Consider the following 17,792-nt stretch of genomic DNA (forward strand, 5'->3'; position numbering starts at 1 on the left):
TTGCTCAAATGTCATCTTATTGCAAAGTCTTGATCACACAACAAATGATAGCAATGTTCATTTTCTCTAGAATATATCCTTCACGAGGACAAGGACCATGTCTGGTCTGTTTTCCTTGGTGTGTCCTTGGTTGATGGCATAGCCTGATACATATTAGAAAATACCCAGTAAATATTTCATTGAATATTGAATGATGAAGTAAAGTGAAAAACAGCTAGACACTGAAGGGAAAAATAGTATTGCTATTTGAAAATATTTTCCCAGTGTGACTTTTTTTTTTTTTTAAACAATCTTGAGGTTATAAATATTTTGCGGGCTGGAGATATAGCTCAGTTGGTAGAGTGCTTGCCTCCCATGCAAAAGGCCCTGGGTTCAATCCCCAGCACCACTAAATAAATAAATAAATCGGTGATAAAATTTATCTTTATGTCCTATTCTTAGTGTATATTTAGAAAATTATTATAAAAATACTTGGTTGGCATGGTGGTGTCACCTGTAGTCCCAGTACATAGGAAGCTAAGATAGGAGGATCCCTTGAGTTCAGAAGTTGGACACCATCCTGGGTAACATAGCAAGACCCAAAACAAAAACAACAAAAACTTACCCATGATTTTATATATTACTTTTTATATCATTTAATAAAAATTTATTTCTATGATGTTTATTTTTGTTTATCACTTTAAACTTATACTTTTTTTGTGTGTTATCAGAGATTGAACTTGGGGGCACTCGACTACTGAGCCACATCTCCAGCCCTATTTTGTATTTTGTTTAGATACAGGGTCTCACTGAGTTGCTTAGGTCCTTACTAAGTTTCTGAGGCTGGCTTTGAACTTGTGATTCTCCTGCCTAGCCTCCTGAGCTGCTGGGGTTACAGGCATGCACAATCGTGCCCAGCTGTACTTAATACTTTATTGTGCTACCTTTTGTTATCTTAGTGTTATTCTGCTAACACTTCTGGCTTTTCTTAAGTATATAATTATGTCATCTACTAGTAAGATTAATTTTAGCCTTTTTTTATTCAGCATTTTTGTCATTCTGATTACTATTCTTGGCTGTCAAATTACCTAACACTTAGGAGCTTAAAACAGCTATTTTAGTTTGCACACAGTTTGTGGGTTAGGAATTCTAGAAGGATCCAACTGGGTTATTTTATGTATAGTCTTTCATTTCATACATGTATTGCTTGGGGATGCAATCTGAAGTCCATGGTGGATGTCCATAGTTGTTCACTCACTAGGTTGCTAGCTCCTACTGGTTGTAGGCTGGGGGCCCTGTTGGGGCTATTGTCTGAAGCACATATTCAGGCCTTCCCCTGAATGATAGTGTCAGGGTAGCTGAATTTCTTACATGGCAATTAGCTTTTTCTAGGGTCAACTTTCTGAGGTGGGAGTTTAAAATTCTGTCATCAGAATTTATTGCGAGGTGACCAGCATCCCACTAGGGTAGGTTCCTGCTTAGGAGGTGTGAGATGCCTGGAAGTAAAAAGTCTGAAATAATTAGTAAGAAATAAAGACAGAGCCAGAAATTAATAAAAAGGGAGCATATAATAGGTTTTTCAGTCCTGATAGGAGCTGGAACTGAACAAAGGCTCTGATTCTTTATTTAAGGGGGAGTACATCAAAGGCAGGGTTAAGGTTTCAGCGGGAGGAGTCTTGATAGTCTTGGTTCAGTGCTTGCTTCTCGATGTAGCTGGGGTCTTGCAGTAAACAGGTTCATTGGCATTTTGTCAAGCTGCACCCATCTCTGAGAGGCTTTGTGGCTTCAGCGAGTCACCCCATCTCCGGTGCAGTGCTGTGCTGAACTTGTGATGGAGTGAGGTAGGAAGCCACATGAACCAGACTTTCTCAAACTAGCAAGGTTGCTGCTGGAAGTTCCCCATACCAGGCTTTCCTCCCTAAAAGGCTTCAACATCATTTTAGTTCACTCACAGTTCATGGATAGCTTCCTGCAAAATTCATTATAGCATAATTTTTTTATACGCTATTGATTGAAGTATTCACAAGCCTGGCCAGGTTGAAAAGGTGGGGACAAAGATTTCTACCTTTTGATGAGTGTGTTAAAGAACTTGCAGGTTTTAAAATATTGCCACACGTGCCTGGTGTGGTGGGACATGTCTGTAATTCCAGTGGCTCAGGAGACTGAGACAGGAGGATCACAAATTCAAAGCCAGCCTCAGCAACAGCGAGGCACTAAGCAACTCAGTGAGACCCTGTCTCTAAATAAAATACAAAATAGGGCTGGGGATGTGGCTCAGTGTTCTAGTGTCCCTGAATTCAATCCCCAGTAAACCCCCCCCCCCCAAATTGCCACACATGTTCTTTTTTTTATTGGCTGAATATATTGCCTGTAATTTCTAGAATTAAGTAGTAGTATGCTAATAAACATTCTTGTCTTACTTTTCACTTTAATAAAATGCTTTTGGTGATGCTTCTGTCATCACCAAACATGACTTATTTTAAGAAAATCATATTAAGAATCCATAGTTTTTCTATTTTTCTAAATTTAAAAATCAATAATGTTAAATTTTACAAGAATATTTTATAAGTTACCTATATTCTTGATAATAAAATTTAAGATAATAATTTCCAATCAGGAATATGAGTAGTGTTTCCACTATTGTCATGGTGATATGTATGGAGAAAGATTTTGGTTTTCTTATTTTAAGTATGACATACACTTTTCTTATTGGATGTGATAATTCTTTTAGGTGATTTTGGAATTCACTAAACAACAGAAAGAAGAAGACTCAATTCTAGTATTTAATGTTACACAGTTAGGAACAGAGGCGACAGTAAGAACATTTGACTTAACTGCAGTGTCTTATTTAAAGAAAATCAGCTTGGATTACCATGAAATTCAAGGTAATAGTTTAAAAAAATAGAAATAATGGCCAGTAATAAAAATAGCACTTTTGTGTGTCTGAAGCACTTTTATTTACATAATAAATAATAGCAAATACTGTTCTACAGTATTCACTACAAATAATAACTTCAATTTTTATTACAATGCTGTGAAATAGGTAGCATTATTATCTCCAGTTGATATCTAGCAAAGTCATAGATTGGTCAGATTGGTCATATAATTTATCCATGAATGAACTGATAAGTAGGCTTTAGGCTGATTGCCAAGTTCAATATCATATAACTCATGAATGGCAAAAGCATAGAATTTGTCTCTGGTATTATGATATTGAATGTCTTGTTTTATTTAATTGTGTTCATGTATCAACAAGAAGCACCAGTTATCCAAATTAAAATGGTAGAATGCAAAGTCAACTCTTAAAGTTTTTGTAGTTTGTTAACCATTTACGTTGTGTGCTCATATTTTTGAAGCATGAAGGAAGGGATAAATCCACATAATTAAAATGACCTAATATTTGCCTAGTGCTTTTGTCAAATATAAAGATCTATGTTTTATAATTTTAAGCCTTCATTTGGAAGAAAAATGTTTTACGTTATTAATATTCTGTAGGTATTGTCTTAATATAGAGTTTACATTACTGCCTTAAGGGAAAATATATAATTAATGTATTTCTAAGCCTTTTTTTAAGGGAAGGTTGAGACCTCAGTGGACAAGGGAAAATTAGATGTCTTAGAAGCAGGAGTTATAGATTGTGAATAGTAAAATGTGGATGAAATGGTGGCTCTGTCAGTCCTCTCTGCATAGCTTTTGGCGGCAGTACGTTGGCACTTCTACATAAGGATTTAGAGGACATTTAATAGAACTTCTTATTCTTAAGATAAAAAGAAAGTTTTAATAATTCTCCTTCCTTAAAAAAACCTTTTCTATGTAAATTGACTCTCAGCCTAAATGAAGGAAAATTATTTAATTTTCTCGAATAAATTACTTTTTGTAAAATTTTATAGTGCAATAGGATATTAGATTGTTTTAGTCCAGCCTTTTTGTTATATGATTGAGAAAAAAAATTAGTAGCCTTTGGTAAGGATAGAGATGAACGAGAAGTCATATTTCCTGATTCTTAAACCTATAGTCTATTCTGCTGCCCTAGACATGCACAAGACAGCCTTAAAAATATGTAGGAGATGTTTTTATTATTTTGAAAACAAATAAAAAATCAAGCAAAAGTAAATATGAATGTTTTTAAAGTAAGTTGTATTTCTTATATAAAGATTTGTAATTTTCAGTAACCATGAAAATGTGAACAGATATTTTTTTAAAGCTTAACTAGTACTTTTAGAAAATAAAAAGATACCTAGAAAGTTTCAAAATTTTAGAAGAGCTGTTTATTTGAAAGCCCTTTTTCCTTTTTCTTCAATTTAGGATCTAGAAAGAAACCCCTTCACTTGATTAGTTCTTCTGACAAACCTGGATTAGATCTTTTAAAAGTGGAATATATTAAGGTAAGGACCATGGAATGATTGTGTATTTGTTGTATACTCAAAAACTATACTCTGAGGAAAAAAGATGACAGTGTATTACTAATGGTTCTCGATGTGTTTTCATTTTTAATTATAGGGATAACTACTATTTCCTCCTCCATTTGTGTACCTTCTTTCTCTTTCACTGTAATAGCCCTTCAGTACAGGGCTTTATGAAATCATTAAGCTACTAATCCCCAAAGGTGGAAGCCTGGGATGAAGTTGGTGCTGTTTCTGTCTTCTGGGGCATATTCATGTGTCTCCACTCACTGTATCCAAAGGTGACATTTGGCCTAGTATTCTTCATCAAAAGGAAAAGTCAACTTAGATTGGTTAGAGGAAACTGCTAGGATTGACAAGAGACTCAAATATATCACATGAAAAAGTAAAACAACAGAACTAGAAGAATAGATCACATGAAAAATGCTGAAGAAGAAACTGATGGTATTTGGTTGCATTTAGGATTAGTTGATTTGTTTAATTAGTATTCACCAGCTATTTGTTGAATGTCTGTTATCAAATGCCTTTACTGTTAGGCACTTGAATACAGATATGAGAAATACTCTTTGTTCTCAAGGAAATTATATACTAGAATGGCATGATCGGCAAGGAAACAACCAAATATAACATTGATTGGTGGACAACATAACTGATTCTCTAAGAAAGAAAAGCACAAAGTAGTGTAGGAGCAGAAAGTTAGGGAAACTAGTCTGGCCAAAAAGTTTCTCACAGGTGGTAAATTTTTTGAGTTTAAATTTACTATGTTTATTCCCAGTAGATAGAACTAGGACCAGGGGTGGGTTATGTGGGTTATGATGGGAGATGAATGTTTTGTTTATTGTTTGTTTGCTTTTTACTCAGTATGAAGAACTCATTGAAACAAAACATTCTTCAAAGATTACAATTCCTTGTAGGGAGACAAGATTTCTTTCACTGGAGAGTTATATTTATATTTGCCAAAGACTTTTTTTTTTTTAAGTAATTGGAGTTGAGCCTAGGATTTTGTATACTAGGCAAGTGCTTGTTCTTCCACTGAATTACATCCCTTTCCCTTTTTATTTTATTTTGAGAGAGTGTCTCACTAAGTTTCCCAGGCTGGGCTTGAACTTAACAATCATCTGCCTTCGCCTCCAAAGTAGCTGGGACTGTAGGTATGTGCCATCACACCCACTTCTGCCAAAGACTTTATAGAGGGATTTAAGCATTAAGTAATGGATGGACTCTATGGAATTTATATTCTCCAGCCTTCAGAATTCTTCCCAGAATTCAATGAATATCATCCCAGGCTTGAAGAGAAAACATTTACATTATTACAATAAGTTTTTTGGATATAACATTAAAATAATGACAGTAAAATTAAATATATAATATAGATACAAATATATTTATAGGTAAATTTAAATAAATTAATCAGAGATTATAAATAAAGGATTTATTTGCTTTGGTCTTAATTCGTTCCTTAGAAATTTTCTTTCTTTTTTCAGGCTGATAGGAATGGACCAAGCTTTCAAACTGCTTTTGAAAAAACGGAACAAACACTTAAGGTAAGGGATTTTATTAAACAAATATATTCCTTTTGAAAATAACCTATTCTGGAAGTGTTCACTGTCCTCTAAGGAATATTGATGGGTTATTTGATGAGACCATTGAAAGTTATAAATTAACTTTGTAGATACTTAGCTTGCTGTGTCTGTGATTCAGTTTATTAAAGCAGTTGTTTTGACTTACTGTATCATATCCTACTATAATCTTTTCTAAGATTTCAGTATTATTTCTAGGGAAGGGAGTACTATAGAAAAGGTAACTTTGATATGTAGAGAACTAACAGGATTCAAAATGATGGTGGAATGATGGTGGAATGTGATGGACATTTTATTAAAAGTACATATATAAAGACACGAATTGGTGTGAATATACTTTGTATACAACCAGAGATATGAAAAATTGTGCTTTATATGTATATTAAGAATTGTAATGCATTCCACTGTCATATATAAATAAAAAATTAATAAAAAAATGAACAGGATTCTAAACAAACCAAACTAAATAACATCTTGTAATATAGGAGTGAAGAAGTGCATAAGGTATAAAGAAAGGTGGTAAGTAATTTTGAAGCTATTACTTCTTAGGCAGTACTGTAGAGGAAAGAAGAAGAAAAGTACTTGTGTGTTACACTAAAATGAAAATGAGAGATATGACTTTAAATGAATGCTTTTGAGAGAGGGGAAAAATCTGCCATAATCTTCAAAACCTTCCTTTTTGTGGTTTTTGTATCAATTTAGTGTTTTGAGGAAATGAAAAATTGTTTTCTGTGAACAGATTTTGATTTTATTTAAATGTGCTGTTAGAAAGCCACACATTCTTGGAATTAATATGTGTTCCTACCTTCGCTTTAAAGAGTCTTTGTTTTTAAAACATATAGTACTTGTTTCTTACAAGTCATATATTCTGTGTTTCTTTCTAAATGATGGAACCATTATTGTGGTTTTTGGAGATCACTTAGTAACTGGGAACTTACAATTGTATCTTATGTATTTAAATTTTATTGGTGCTACTTTTGGAATCATTTCTAAACATATTAGTAGCCCATAGTGGTCCTAGAGTTTTTAGTAGTTCTGGAGTTTTATTTTCTGATTTATATCTTTTAAATAATCATAATAAATGTGCCATTAAGATCCAGTAAGGGGGCTGGGATTGTGGCTCAGCAGTAGAGCGCTTGCCTAGCACAGGCGGGACATGGGCGGGACATGGGTTCGATCCTTAGCACCACATAAAAATAAAATGCATTGTGTTGTGTCCATCTACACCCAAAAGATAAATATATTTAAAAAATCCAGTAAGGCATTATGGATGGCTTATGTTGAATATCAGGATGGTCATGAGAGGCAGATTATAAACTCCGTTGTCATTATGCTTGGAGGATGGAGTAATTAAGTTGTTGTGGTATTCTAATGTACCCCTCAACTGTGTGGGTGTAACTTGCTTTCCATGTATTCCCTACTTTATAGAGTCCTGAACCTTCCTTTCCTCTTTTCTTTCCAGATGGTAGAAAGTCTGCTGGGAGCCTCTGGGCGGGGTGGGGGGTGGGTCACTGTGTGGAGTACAAGTTATAAATGGTCAAATAAAACTAATTTTCTTCCTAAAACATCTTTTTAGGTGGCCTTTTCATCTTTAAATCTCTTCTTGCAAACACAAGCACTTCTCTCTTCTATTAACTACCTGACAACCATTATTCCATCAGATAGTCAAAATGTGAGTGTTGTCAAGGAGGTACAGATTTCAACTGAAAAACAAAAAAATTCACCTTTGCAGAAAGGTATGTAAAATGTGTTTTGTTTATTGTTAGCAGGGGTTTTAGTACTCTAGGGTGAAATGAGGAATCTTAGAGATCATCTAATTTAGTCATTCAAATACATGCCCTCCCCCTCATTGTGCTTTTTTCTTCAAATTGAATCATATGTGAGCACCTGATCTATAGGGTAAATATAACCCATGCTATTGTTTTTGAAAATGTTTGTTTTTGCTCTTATTGTGGTGGTGATTGCCTTTGAGAGGGTAATAGAGGAACAAGATCTGTATTTATTCTGAGCTCTTCCCTCCCTTCTCAGTGGCTCCTGAAGAGGTTCCATTTCAGTCTTCCCTGCCATTTTAGACATGTGGAAATCAAGACCCAGAGACTAAAGGAAGGGGCTCAGGGACAGCATCTAATTAAACAGGTTCAGATTTTAGATCAGAAAGAATTCCACTCAAATTCTGACTCTTTTACTTAAGGTGTGTGACCTTAAGTAATGTCTAGTGTCTTTATTTATTTATTTTGCGTTTTTTTTTCTTTTCTTTCTTTCTTTTTTTTTTTTTTTTTTTTGCTTTTAACTTATAAAAGTAACATACCTCTGTAGGATATACAAAAGTATTTGAGATCTTAAAGAGTTTGAGAATTTAAAAAATGTGTATTTACATATATTTAGCAGAATTGTGGTTCAGTTAATATGGAGAAAAAAGCTTAACAAAATTTAGATTACTGGAATCTCACAGTGATAGAATTCTTTGTTTTATTTTTAGTGATTGTGTCCTCCAAAGATAGTGATGTTGTTGGGTTTAGGCTGTTTGCCAAGTTGAATGCTTTCTGTGTCATTGTTTGTGATGAGAAGAGCAATATTGCTGAAATCAAGATTCAAGGTAAAGATCTCGTAGTACTAAAAATTCATTAAGAGGTAAGCCTGCACACTCATTCTCTTGTGATCTTCTTTCCTTTCCTATCTCTCTCTCTCTCTCTCTCTCTCTCTCTCTCTCTCTCTCCTCTTTCTTTCTTTCTCAATACCAGGGAGTATACAAATAGAGTGCTCTGAGCTGTGAAATACCTGCCAGTGTGTGATTAGACTGGATGCTTTCTTTTTGGACTGTAGAAGTTAGTCACAACTTGACCTTAAAATTGAACCACACACATGTGCTATGGCCTTCTGAGAGTTGTCTAGGAGGTGGAAAGGAATACTAATGTTAATGTTAGAATACCATTGATGGGCTGGGAGAAGCATCAGTTCAATTCAGTTGAAGATCTATGTAATGCTTCATCATTACTAGACCTTTTTAAGCTTCATATTATCTTTATATATAATCATATAATTGTATGTCATATTTATTCATTTGTACTTTAGGCAAAGCAAACCTATAATGTAGAAGAAAATCTGTGAGCCCATTATGTTCATTTAGGCAAATCTGCTAAACTCATGTAGGTTTTCTCCTGGCCTTAACTTTGTCAGTTTATTATAATCTGGTAAAGGTAAAGAATATGTGTAATATGTTTAATGAAATTCTTTAAGAATTTAAAAAAAAACAGAAAGCTCTGGGTTTTTTCTTTTTTGTTTTGTTTTCTTTGTCTTGGCTTGGCAGTACATCTACTAGTCTGAATTTGGTTCATGACACTTTAACAGGCTCCATAAAAATGACCTAAAGTATAAAGGAGTTGTGTAATTCTGAGATATACTAAATGTGTTTTTTTCAGATAATTAGTTTTTGATAAATTTATAGGTTTGATGTTTATAAAGCTAAAAAATATCTAATATTAGAACTTTATTCATTGGGATTTAGACATTGCTAAAAAATTAAAACTTCAAAATAATTTTATACAATGGAAATAAGTATCTTATTTATGACAGATCTGTAGAAATTATAATAATAACATGTTTTTTTCAGGCCTTGATTCCTCCCTTTCTCTTCAGTCAAAGAAGCAATCACTTTTTGCCAGACTGGAAAATATTATTGTCACAGATGTTGATCCTAAGACAGTTCATAAACAAGTATGTAATAGTAAACAGTTAATATTTTTTGATGATTGTATATGAAATTTTTATAATTTATTTTTTAAAAACAAATATATTTCAATTAAATATTTATTTTTATAAAGGTTATAAATGTAAAACATTTTCTGAATGGGATTTTATTTTGTCATTACTTTCTTGGCTACAGAACATTCACAACTCTGTTTTTCAGGCCGTGTCAATAATGGGAAATGAAGTTTTTCGTTTTAATTTGGATTTGTATCCAGATGCTACTGAGGGAGATTCGTATACTGATATGTCCAAAGTGGATGCTGTGCTATCACTGAATGTTGGCTGTATTCAGATTATCTATCTTCATAAATTCCTAATGTCACTTCTGGTAAAATCATAATTTAAATATTGAGTTTTCAATTTAGAAATAAGTAAATCTGATAATTATGATAACAAATGTTATAAAGTCATTGAAAATAATAAGCATATATATATATATACAGAAAGTGTTATTGATGTGTCTATTTTTTCCTTTTATACTTTGTGTCCACAGAACTTCATGAACAATTTCCAGACAGCTAAGGAGGCACTGAGTGCTGCCACTGCCCAGGCTGCAGAAAAGGCTGCCACGAGTGTGAAGGACCTTGCTCAGAGGAGCCTTCGTGTTTCCTTCTACATTGATTTGAAAGCACCAGTTATTATCATCCCACAGTCTTCCATTTCCACCAATGCTGTAGTGGTAGATCTTGGATTAATCAGAGTTCAAAATCAATTTAGTCTGGTGTCTGGTGAAGACTCCTTAAATCCTCCAGTAATTGATAGAATGGATGTGCAGCTCACAAAACTCAAGCTTTCTAGGTATGCTCTTTCTGCAGTTATGGATTTAAGTATTATGTTAGTTTTTGCTATGAAATTTTTTGATTGTTGAAACTCATACCTAACAAACTTCTATTACATATTACATACAGCTGTTTTTGAAACAGTTTTTAATTTGAAAAATTTTAAGCCTACAGAAAAATTATAGAAATAGTATCATGAGTGTACTTTATACATTTCAGTAGTTTTACCAATTTTATATTTGCTTTAATATATGTATACATAGTATTATTATTTAAATCATATTTTGCTAACTGGTTTGAGAATAGATATCTTGACCCATTGCCCTTAAATATTTTAGAATGTGCCTCCTGAAAGCAGGGTCAGTTATATTGACTATAATATAATTATCAAATTCTGGAAATTTGGTATTGGTATAATATTATCTAATGTGCATTCAATATTGAGGTTATACCTTTGATCCAGTGATGTCCATTACAGTAAATTCCCCCCACCAGAATCACACATGGCATTTAATTGCATTCTGTACTATTAAGAGGGATTTCTGTACTAATACACACTTATTCTGGAATGTCCTTTAACCTTTCTGTATTTTTCACGATTTTGGTGGTTTTGAAGAGTGTAGTCTGGTTACCTCCTGGAACAGTTCCCAATTTAGTTTTATCTGAGTGATTCATCATGGTTTTATGGAGCTTAGACATTATTGGCAGGAATACTTTGTAAGTAATTTTGTATCATCAGTGCTCACACATGACACATAAAAACACAAGAAGATTAGAAAATTATTTTCTACCCTATCAAATGAGATTTTTATCCAGAATAAAAAGGTAATGATTGTAAAGCAAGTTCAGAAAACAGTCCTGGAGAAAAACTTTATGAAACTCCCTAGAAAATGTTGTTAGCATGCATTTTGCTAATGTTTTCCTTAGTCTTTGTACCTAAAAATATATAGTCATGCTTCACTTAATGATGGGGATACATTTTGAGAAATGCACATTTGGTTATCTCATCATTGTATGAACATCACAGAGTGTCCTTACACAAACATTGGTGGTATCAGCCAATCATTCCATGCGATCTCTTGTTCAGAATCTATATGGTCAGGATACATAGTAAACATGATACATATGATGTATGAGGCTTCAGCCAATTTAACATGACATACTGTTTTATAGTAAACATTTTTTAAGTAGAAGGAGTACATTCTTAAGTAGTGAAAGACTAGAAAATATATCAACCAGTAACAGTCACTTATTATCACCAAGTATTATGTGCTGTTCGTAATTGAGCATGTTGTACTTTTATGACTGGCTGTGTAGTAGGTTTACCTATACTGGTGTTACCCCAAATATAGAAATAATGTATTGCACTGTCTTTATGACAGCTACAGAGTCCCTAGGCAAGAGGAATCCCAAGGGACCACAGTGATATATGTGGTCCATCACTGACACATCATTATTGGCACATAACTATTTTTAATCGTTGAATAACAATTTGATGATTTCTCCAATGTTTTTAAGAGTGTGACTTTGTTTTTAAAATGTTTGCAGTTATCACTTGTCTGCTATTTAAAGATAAAGGTATTCATAATAATTTCATTGTTTATCGGATATTTTAATCTGTCCTTGCCAATGGATTATAAATTAATTTAATTATAAGTTCATCTTAAAGTCATTACTTAGAGTGGAAGATAGCTGCTTCACTTTTTTTTTTTAAATCATATGTTGTGTTTCCTCCTATATTTTTGCATATGTATCATTTCTGTTGGTTATTAGGACAATAATCCAGCCAGGCATCTCCCATCCTGATATTCAGCTGTTGCACCCAATTAATTTGGAGTTTTCTGTAAATCGAAATCTAGCTGCAAATTGGTACCACAAAGTGCCTGTTGTGGAAATTAAAGGACATCTTGATTCAATGAATGTGAGTACATGAGAGAAAAATCCTTCATCATTGAAATTGTAAACTCTGGAGACTTTCTTAGTATATATTCAAATAAAAGGTAGAATATTTTACTGAATAATATAAGAACAATTCCAGCCAGATGATATACAACAGGGTTATTTTATTCTTTTCAGTACAATTTAATCTTCAGATAGTGTTACTTAACTTTCATATTTGTTATTATAAGCATTTGCAGAGATCTGTGTGTAAACTGTTAACATATTCCTTTTGATACTATTTATTATAAACATATACTTTTATTTTTAGAATACCTAAGGTTCTCCAAAGATAATTATAGCATTGAGGGAAATGCCTATTTTTAATATTAAGAACAGTCTTTATTTCACTGGAATTGTTATTGTTTAAAAAGTGAAGTGTGTGCATTTTCAAAATTTGTCCCTTTTAAAAGATCAGATTTCTTGAATCATAATTAACTTTTTATAAAGATAAGTCATTGTGGTTCATATTGATTTATAAATTGTTCTATAAGTATTTTCTTTGAAAATAAAAATGTTTACATGAAATGAGTAGTGAAATACTTGAGTGGATAGTAATTATATAAATTTTTGATTGTTAGGTTATATTGTCCTTTGTGTTTTATTACTGAGAATTTTTTTTCTGCATTAAATTGTTTCATTGTACAATGAAATGCCTTTTTTTCTTTTTTAACATAATATCTCACAGGTTAGTCTAAATCAGGAAGATCTTAATCTTTTATTTAGAATATTAGGAGAAAATCTTGGTGAGGCTACTGAAGACTTAGATAAAGTGAAACCAAGAATACAAGAGACAGGTAAGAGTCTGACAATAGGTGACATACTAAATGTGTCTATTTTATTTTATAATTTAGTACATAATAATCTCTTTCTTTCCTTTTTTTGTGGTGCTGGGTAGCAAACCCAGAGTCTTGTGCATGTTAAAAGCACAGAGTCTATATCACTCATCTACATGTATTCTTAGCCTGAAAAAGACAATATAAGAGAAGTAAACAAATATAATTTACAAATTGTAATTTGTATTACCAAGAAAGCAAACAAGAAGTTATATTTGGAGATGATTAATTCTTTTTAGTTAAGCAGTCAATCCATTGTCATTTTAACATTTTTTAAAAATTATATAAGTTGGTTGAAGAACATTAAGAAGGGGGTCAATATTCAGTTGTGGATTCCTGGGATAATTATTGTATTTACATGTACAGAAAAAAATATTTAATTTGTCCTTGTTTATGGTAGCATACTTCTTGTGATTTTTAAGTAAGGCTTAGTAGTAAAATATTTTTAAGAATTGCACTTGCTGATAAAGTACCATTCCCTGATGATACTGAAAAATTATACTGCAATAAAATGAAGAGAATTTAAATTATTAGTTGCGTCCCTTTTGATTTAGCAATTAAGTAATTATAGTACAAATTGTAAGCTGTTTTACACATATGTATATACATGAATGTATCATGCACACACACATATAATTTTTTTTTCAAAAAATGGTAGCACTTGTGTGTATATGCAATTTGCTCATTTTTTTTCTAAATTATGTCTTGTGTTCATTTTATATTGGTATATGTTCTATATATGGATCTCCTTTATTCTTTTTAATGACTACCTGGTATTAGAGTCTGTGGAAATTTCATGATTTAGCAAGTCTCCATTTTATAAACATTTTAGTTTGCTTTCAATTTTTTCACTGTAACCATGTTGCATTCAATATCCTGTACATGGCACTTTTACAAGTACTTGTAGGGTAATACCAGCTAAAGGGTATGTAATCTTTATTAATTTAAATTTAATTAGTAATTTAATCAATACAATTTAAAAAACATAATTTAAAATTTTGATAGATCTGTCAATTACCTTCCATAGGACTTGTACTGTTTTGTACTTGTACCAGGTTGTTCCTTTTTTTCCCCCGTTGGTACCAGGGATTGATCCCAGAGGTGTTTTAACTAATGAGCCCTTTTTCATTTTTTTTTTTTTTTTTTAGTTTGAGATAGGGTCTCACTAAGTTGCTCAGGGCCTACTAGGTTATTGTGCCTGGCCTTGAATTTACAATCCTCCTGCCTCAGCCTCCTGAACCACTGGGATTACTGGTGTGCACCACCATGCCCGGCACCAGGTTGTTTTCCTATAACTTGTTAATATAGTGAATTGTCAGATTTTAAAATCTTTGCTCATTTGCTGAGTTAAAGATGATATTTCACTACATTTTTTCATCATTTAATTTTTTACTATAATATAACATATATGTACAGAAATTTTAAGTGTACAACTTAATGAACTTTTACATGTAGATACAACTATTCTGTCACCATGATACAGATGCTGCATGTCTTCAGCATCTCAGAAAGCCTCCCTGATGTCCCTTCCCAGTCAGTACCATGTGCCCCCAAATCCAACCAGATGTAACTATCATTCCAATTTATAATACTATAGATTATTTTAACTCTTCTTGAGTTTTACGTAAATGGAATTATGAATAAATTACTCTTGTATGTGGCTGCTTTTTTTCAACACCTCCTGAAATTCTTTTGATACTGTACTTAATAGTAGTTGGCTCTTTTTATTCCTATGTAATGTTCAAGTATAAAAATGTATCCAGAATTGTTTTTTATCTATTCTATTTTTGATGAACATTTGGTTTGTTTCTATTTTTTGACTACTGTGAATAAAGTTGCTGTGTTGTTGTATATATCTTTTAGCATACAGTAATTCTCTTTATTTGTGGATTTGCTTTCCAGGGTTTTAGTTAGCTGTGATCAATAGTGGTTTGAAAGTGTCAAGTGGAAAGTTGCATAAATAAATAACTTAAAAGTTATAAATTGCATTCTGCTCTGCCAGGGACATTGTAATCATCCCTTTGCTTGGCATATCCACATGATATATGCTATTTTTCTGTCATTCATTTAATAGCTGTCTTAGTTATCAGGTAGATTGTTATGCTACCCCAGTGCTTATATTCAAATGACCCTTAGTATTTAACATGACCACAAAGTTCAAGTGTAGTGGAAACTCATTGGTGGCAATTTTATTACAGATTATTTTTTATAATTATCTATATCAGGCTTGGGCTGTGGCTCAGCAGTAGCGACTTGCCTGGCATGTGTGAGGCACTGGGTTAGGTTCTCAGCACTGCAAAAAATTAAATAAAAAATAAAAAACTTCTATCAACAACTAAAAAAAATAATTAAATCATTGTTGTTAATCTCTTACTGTGCCTAATTTACAAATCACACTTTATCATAGGTGTGTTATGTATAGAACTATCTGTGGTTTCAGGCTCCTTCTAGGTGTTTTATAACATATCCCCCTCAGAGGAGGAGAGGCTACTCTACTTATGTTTTTTTTTTTCTTTTGGATATGTAGATAGGAGTAGAAGTACTGGGTTCTATGTTAGGTTTTCATTTTAACTTTAGTAACTTATACCATATTATATCAAATGGTTTTCTAAGTGTTTGTACCAGTTTACTTTTAGTAATATATGAGTCCCATTTGTGTTGTATTCTCACCATTACTTGGGAATTGTCAGTGTTTTAAAATTTAGTCGTTCTGGTGGATATACAGTAATATTTTACTATGTTTTTTATTTGTTCCCTAATAACTAATGAAGTTGAACACCTTTAAAAAAAAGTGTATGGGGGGGGGGTGATATTGGCTATTTGGATACCCTCTTGTGACCTGACTTTTCAAGTCTATTCTGTCATTTTTACCAAGGTATTCATTGTTTTTATTGATAAGTAGGAGTTTTTTGTTATTGTTATTCATCCTGGACACGAGTCCTTTGCTAGTTTTTTGTATTAAATATATGTGTAGAAATGTTTTTTCCTTTCTGGTTTTCCTTTTAACTCTCATGGGTCCTTTGATTAATAGAATTTAGTAGACTTTGTTAACTTTAATAAACTCCAATTTACTGTGTTAAAAATGATCAGTGCTTTGTATTTAATATTTAAGAAATTTTTGAGTATTCCTGGAATTGTTTTGTAAGAGCAAAATATTTGTTATATTTTGCTATTCACATTATGTTAGGAGCAGTGCTGGAAAACAATGAAAATTAAGAAACCTTGCCATAGGCATTGCTTTCTTAAAGGTAAAAATAGCAGTGGTTTTCTATATGGGTTTCTGGTGTAGGTGATATTTCAGGGTTCTGGTTTGCTCTTTCAGTGATCAAGATAATGTTAGGAATGATGTAATGATATTGAGGGTTGGTTGAAAGTGAAAGCTATCAAATCAGACTGATGAATTTGGACACCACCCCTTGTAATCTGTGTGACACTGGGTAAGGTACTGAATCAGTCTGAACCCTGAATTTTTTTTTTATTAGTTGTTCAAAACATTACATAGCTCTTGACATATCATATTTCATACAATTTTTTATCTGCATTTTGAGGACAATAAAGTTTTACCTTCAAGGAATATTATAAAAACTAAATGAGACCATCCCTGTATAAGACTTTTTACAATATCTGGTGCCCAAGTATACTCATAGCAGAGACAACTGCTATTTTGTGTATTACAATTTAAAAAGCAATTTTATTGTATTTCAGGATGTGCTGATTTCAGAAAGACAGCATCATATTCATATGACTTTTCTTTTTTGTTGTAGTTGTTGTTTATAAAACCTCTCCCATGTCATTACTCTGTGATTTTCCCCAATTTCTTACCTTTTTCTTGGAATATCTTCTCTGTGTGCAGGTCGTTGAGCTCTACTTGGATGGTACCTCTTGTGTTAAACCTTTCTTTACTTACTTGTAATGGTGTTAAACCTTGTTCTGTGCTTTCTGTGCATTTTATATATTTTTATTAACATTTGCCCTCTTAATGTCAATAAGTGCGGTCTGCTTGTTTTGCTTGTGTTTTAAATATATGTGTCTTGTACTATACCATGAGTTTTCTAAGGGCTAGAGAGATGACTGATTTCTGTATTTTTAGGCCTTTGCCAGATCCAAAGTACTGATATTTGTCCTGTGAAAGAAATGTCTGAAATGAGTTTCTTTTGAACATCTTTAGGTAAAATTAAAGAGCCCTGTGAAACCTCTATATCACAAGATGTACATGCTTCACAAGATACTTTAACAGCTGGAATGGAAGAAATTAGATCTGTAGATATCATTAATATTTTGCTGAATTTTGAAATTAAAGAGGTATGTAATTTTCATATGTTCTTGTAAAATGAGGTAGATAAATAATGGATACTTAGAATTACCTCTTAAACTTGTAAATAATAGGCAGAGAAAAATCTTACACAGTTTGTTTTCATGTAGCAATGGTGCTTTCAAATTTGAGGGTTTATTAAGAATGAGTATATATAGGGTGTATATTATTTCATAGTTAAAAATGATAGTATTTCATGTAACTTGCTTTTTCACTAT

The 17,792-nt window shown here is 32.5% G+C and overlaps 1 protein-coding gene across 3 annotated transcripts in view; it reads left to right on the forward strand.

Annotated features, from left to right (window-relative positions):
- VPS13C (vacuolar protein sorting 13 homolog C) overlaps positions 1–17,792 on the forward strand; it is a 169,969-nt gene that overhangs the window by 64,361 nt on the left and 87,816 nt on the right. For all 3 annotated transcript variants that reach the window (XM_081288661.1, XM_081288662.1, XM_081288663.1), the window contains 11 exons: positions 2,711–2,864; positions 4,285–4,364; positions 5,867–5,926; positions 7,539–7,698; positions 8,442–8,558; positions 9,573–9,676; positions 9,870–10,037; positions 10,203–10,507; positions 12,262–12,409; positions 13,115–13,223; positions 17,431–17,564. In XM_081288661.1, the coding sequence (XP_081144787.1) occupies positions 2,711–2,864; positions 4,285–4,364; positions 5,867–5,926; positions 7,539–7,698; positions 8,442–8,558; positions 9,573–9,676; positions 9,870–10,037; positions 10,203–10,507; positions 12,262–12,409; positions 13,115–13,223; positions 17,431–17,564 (1,539 nt within the window). The remainder of the gene's footprint in view (positions 1–2,710; positions 2,865–4,284; positions 4,365–5,866; positions 5,927–7,538; positions 7,699–8,441; positions 8,559–9,572; positions 9,677–9,869; positions 10,038–10,202; positions 10,508–12,261; positions 12,410–13,114; positions 13,224–17,430; positions 17,565–17,792) is intronic.

The sequence above is a fragment of the Spermophilus citellus genome, assembly GCF_964194105.1.
Source record: "Spermophilus citellus genome assembly, chromosome: 4".
Classification (NCBI taxonomy): domain Eukaryota; kingdom Metazoa; phylum Chordata; class Mammalia; order Rodentia; family Sciuridae; genus Spermophilus; species Spermophilus citellus.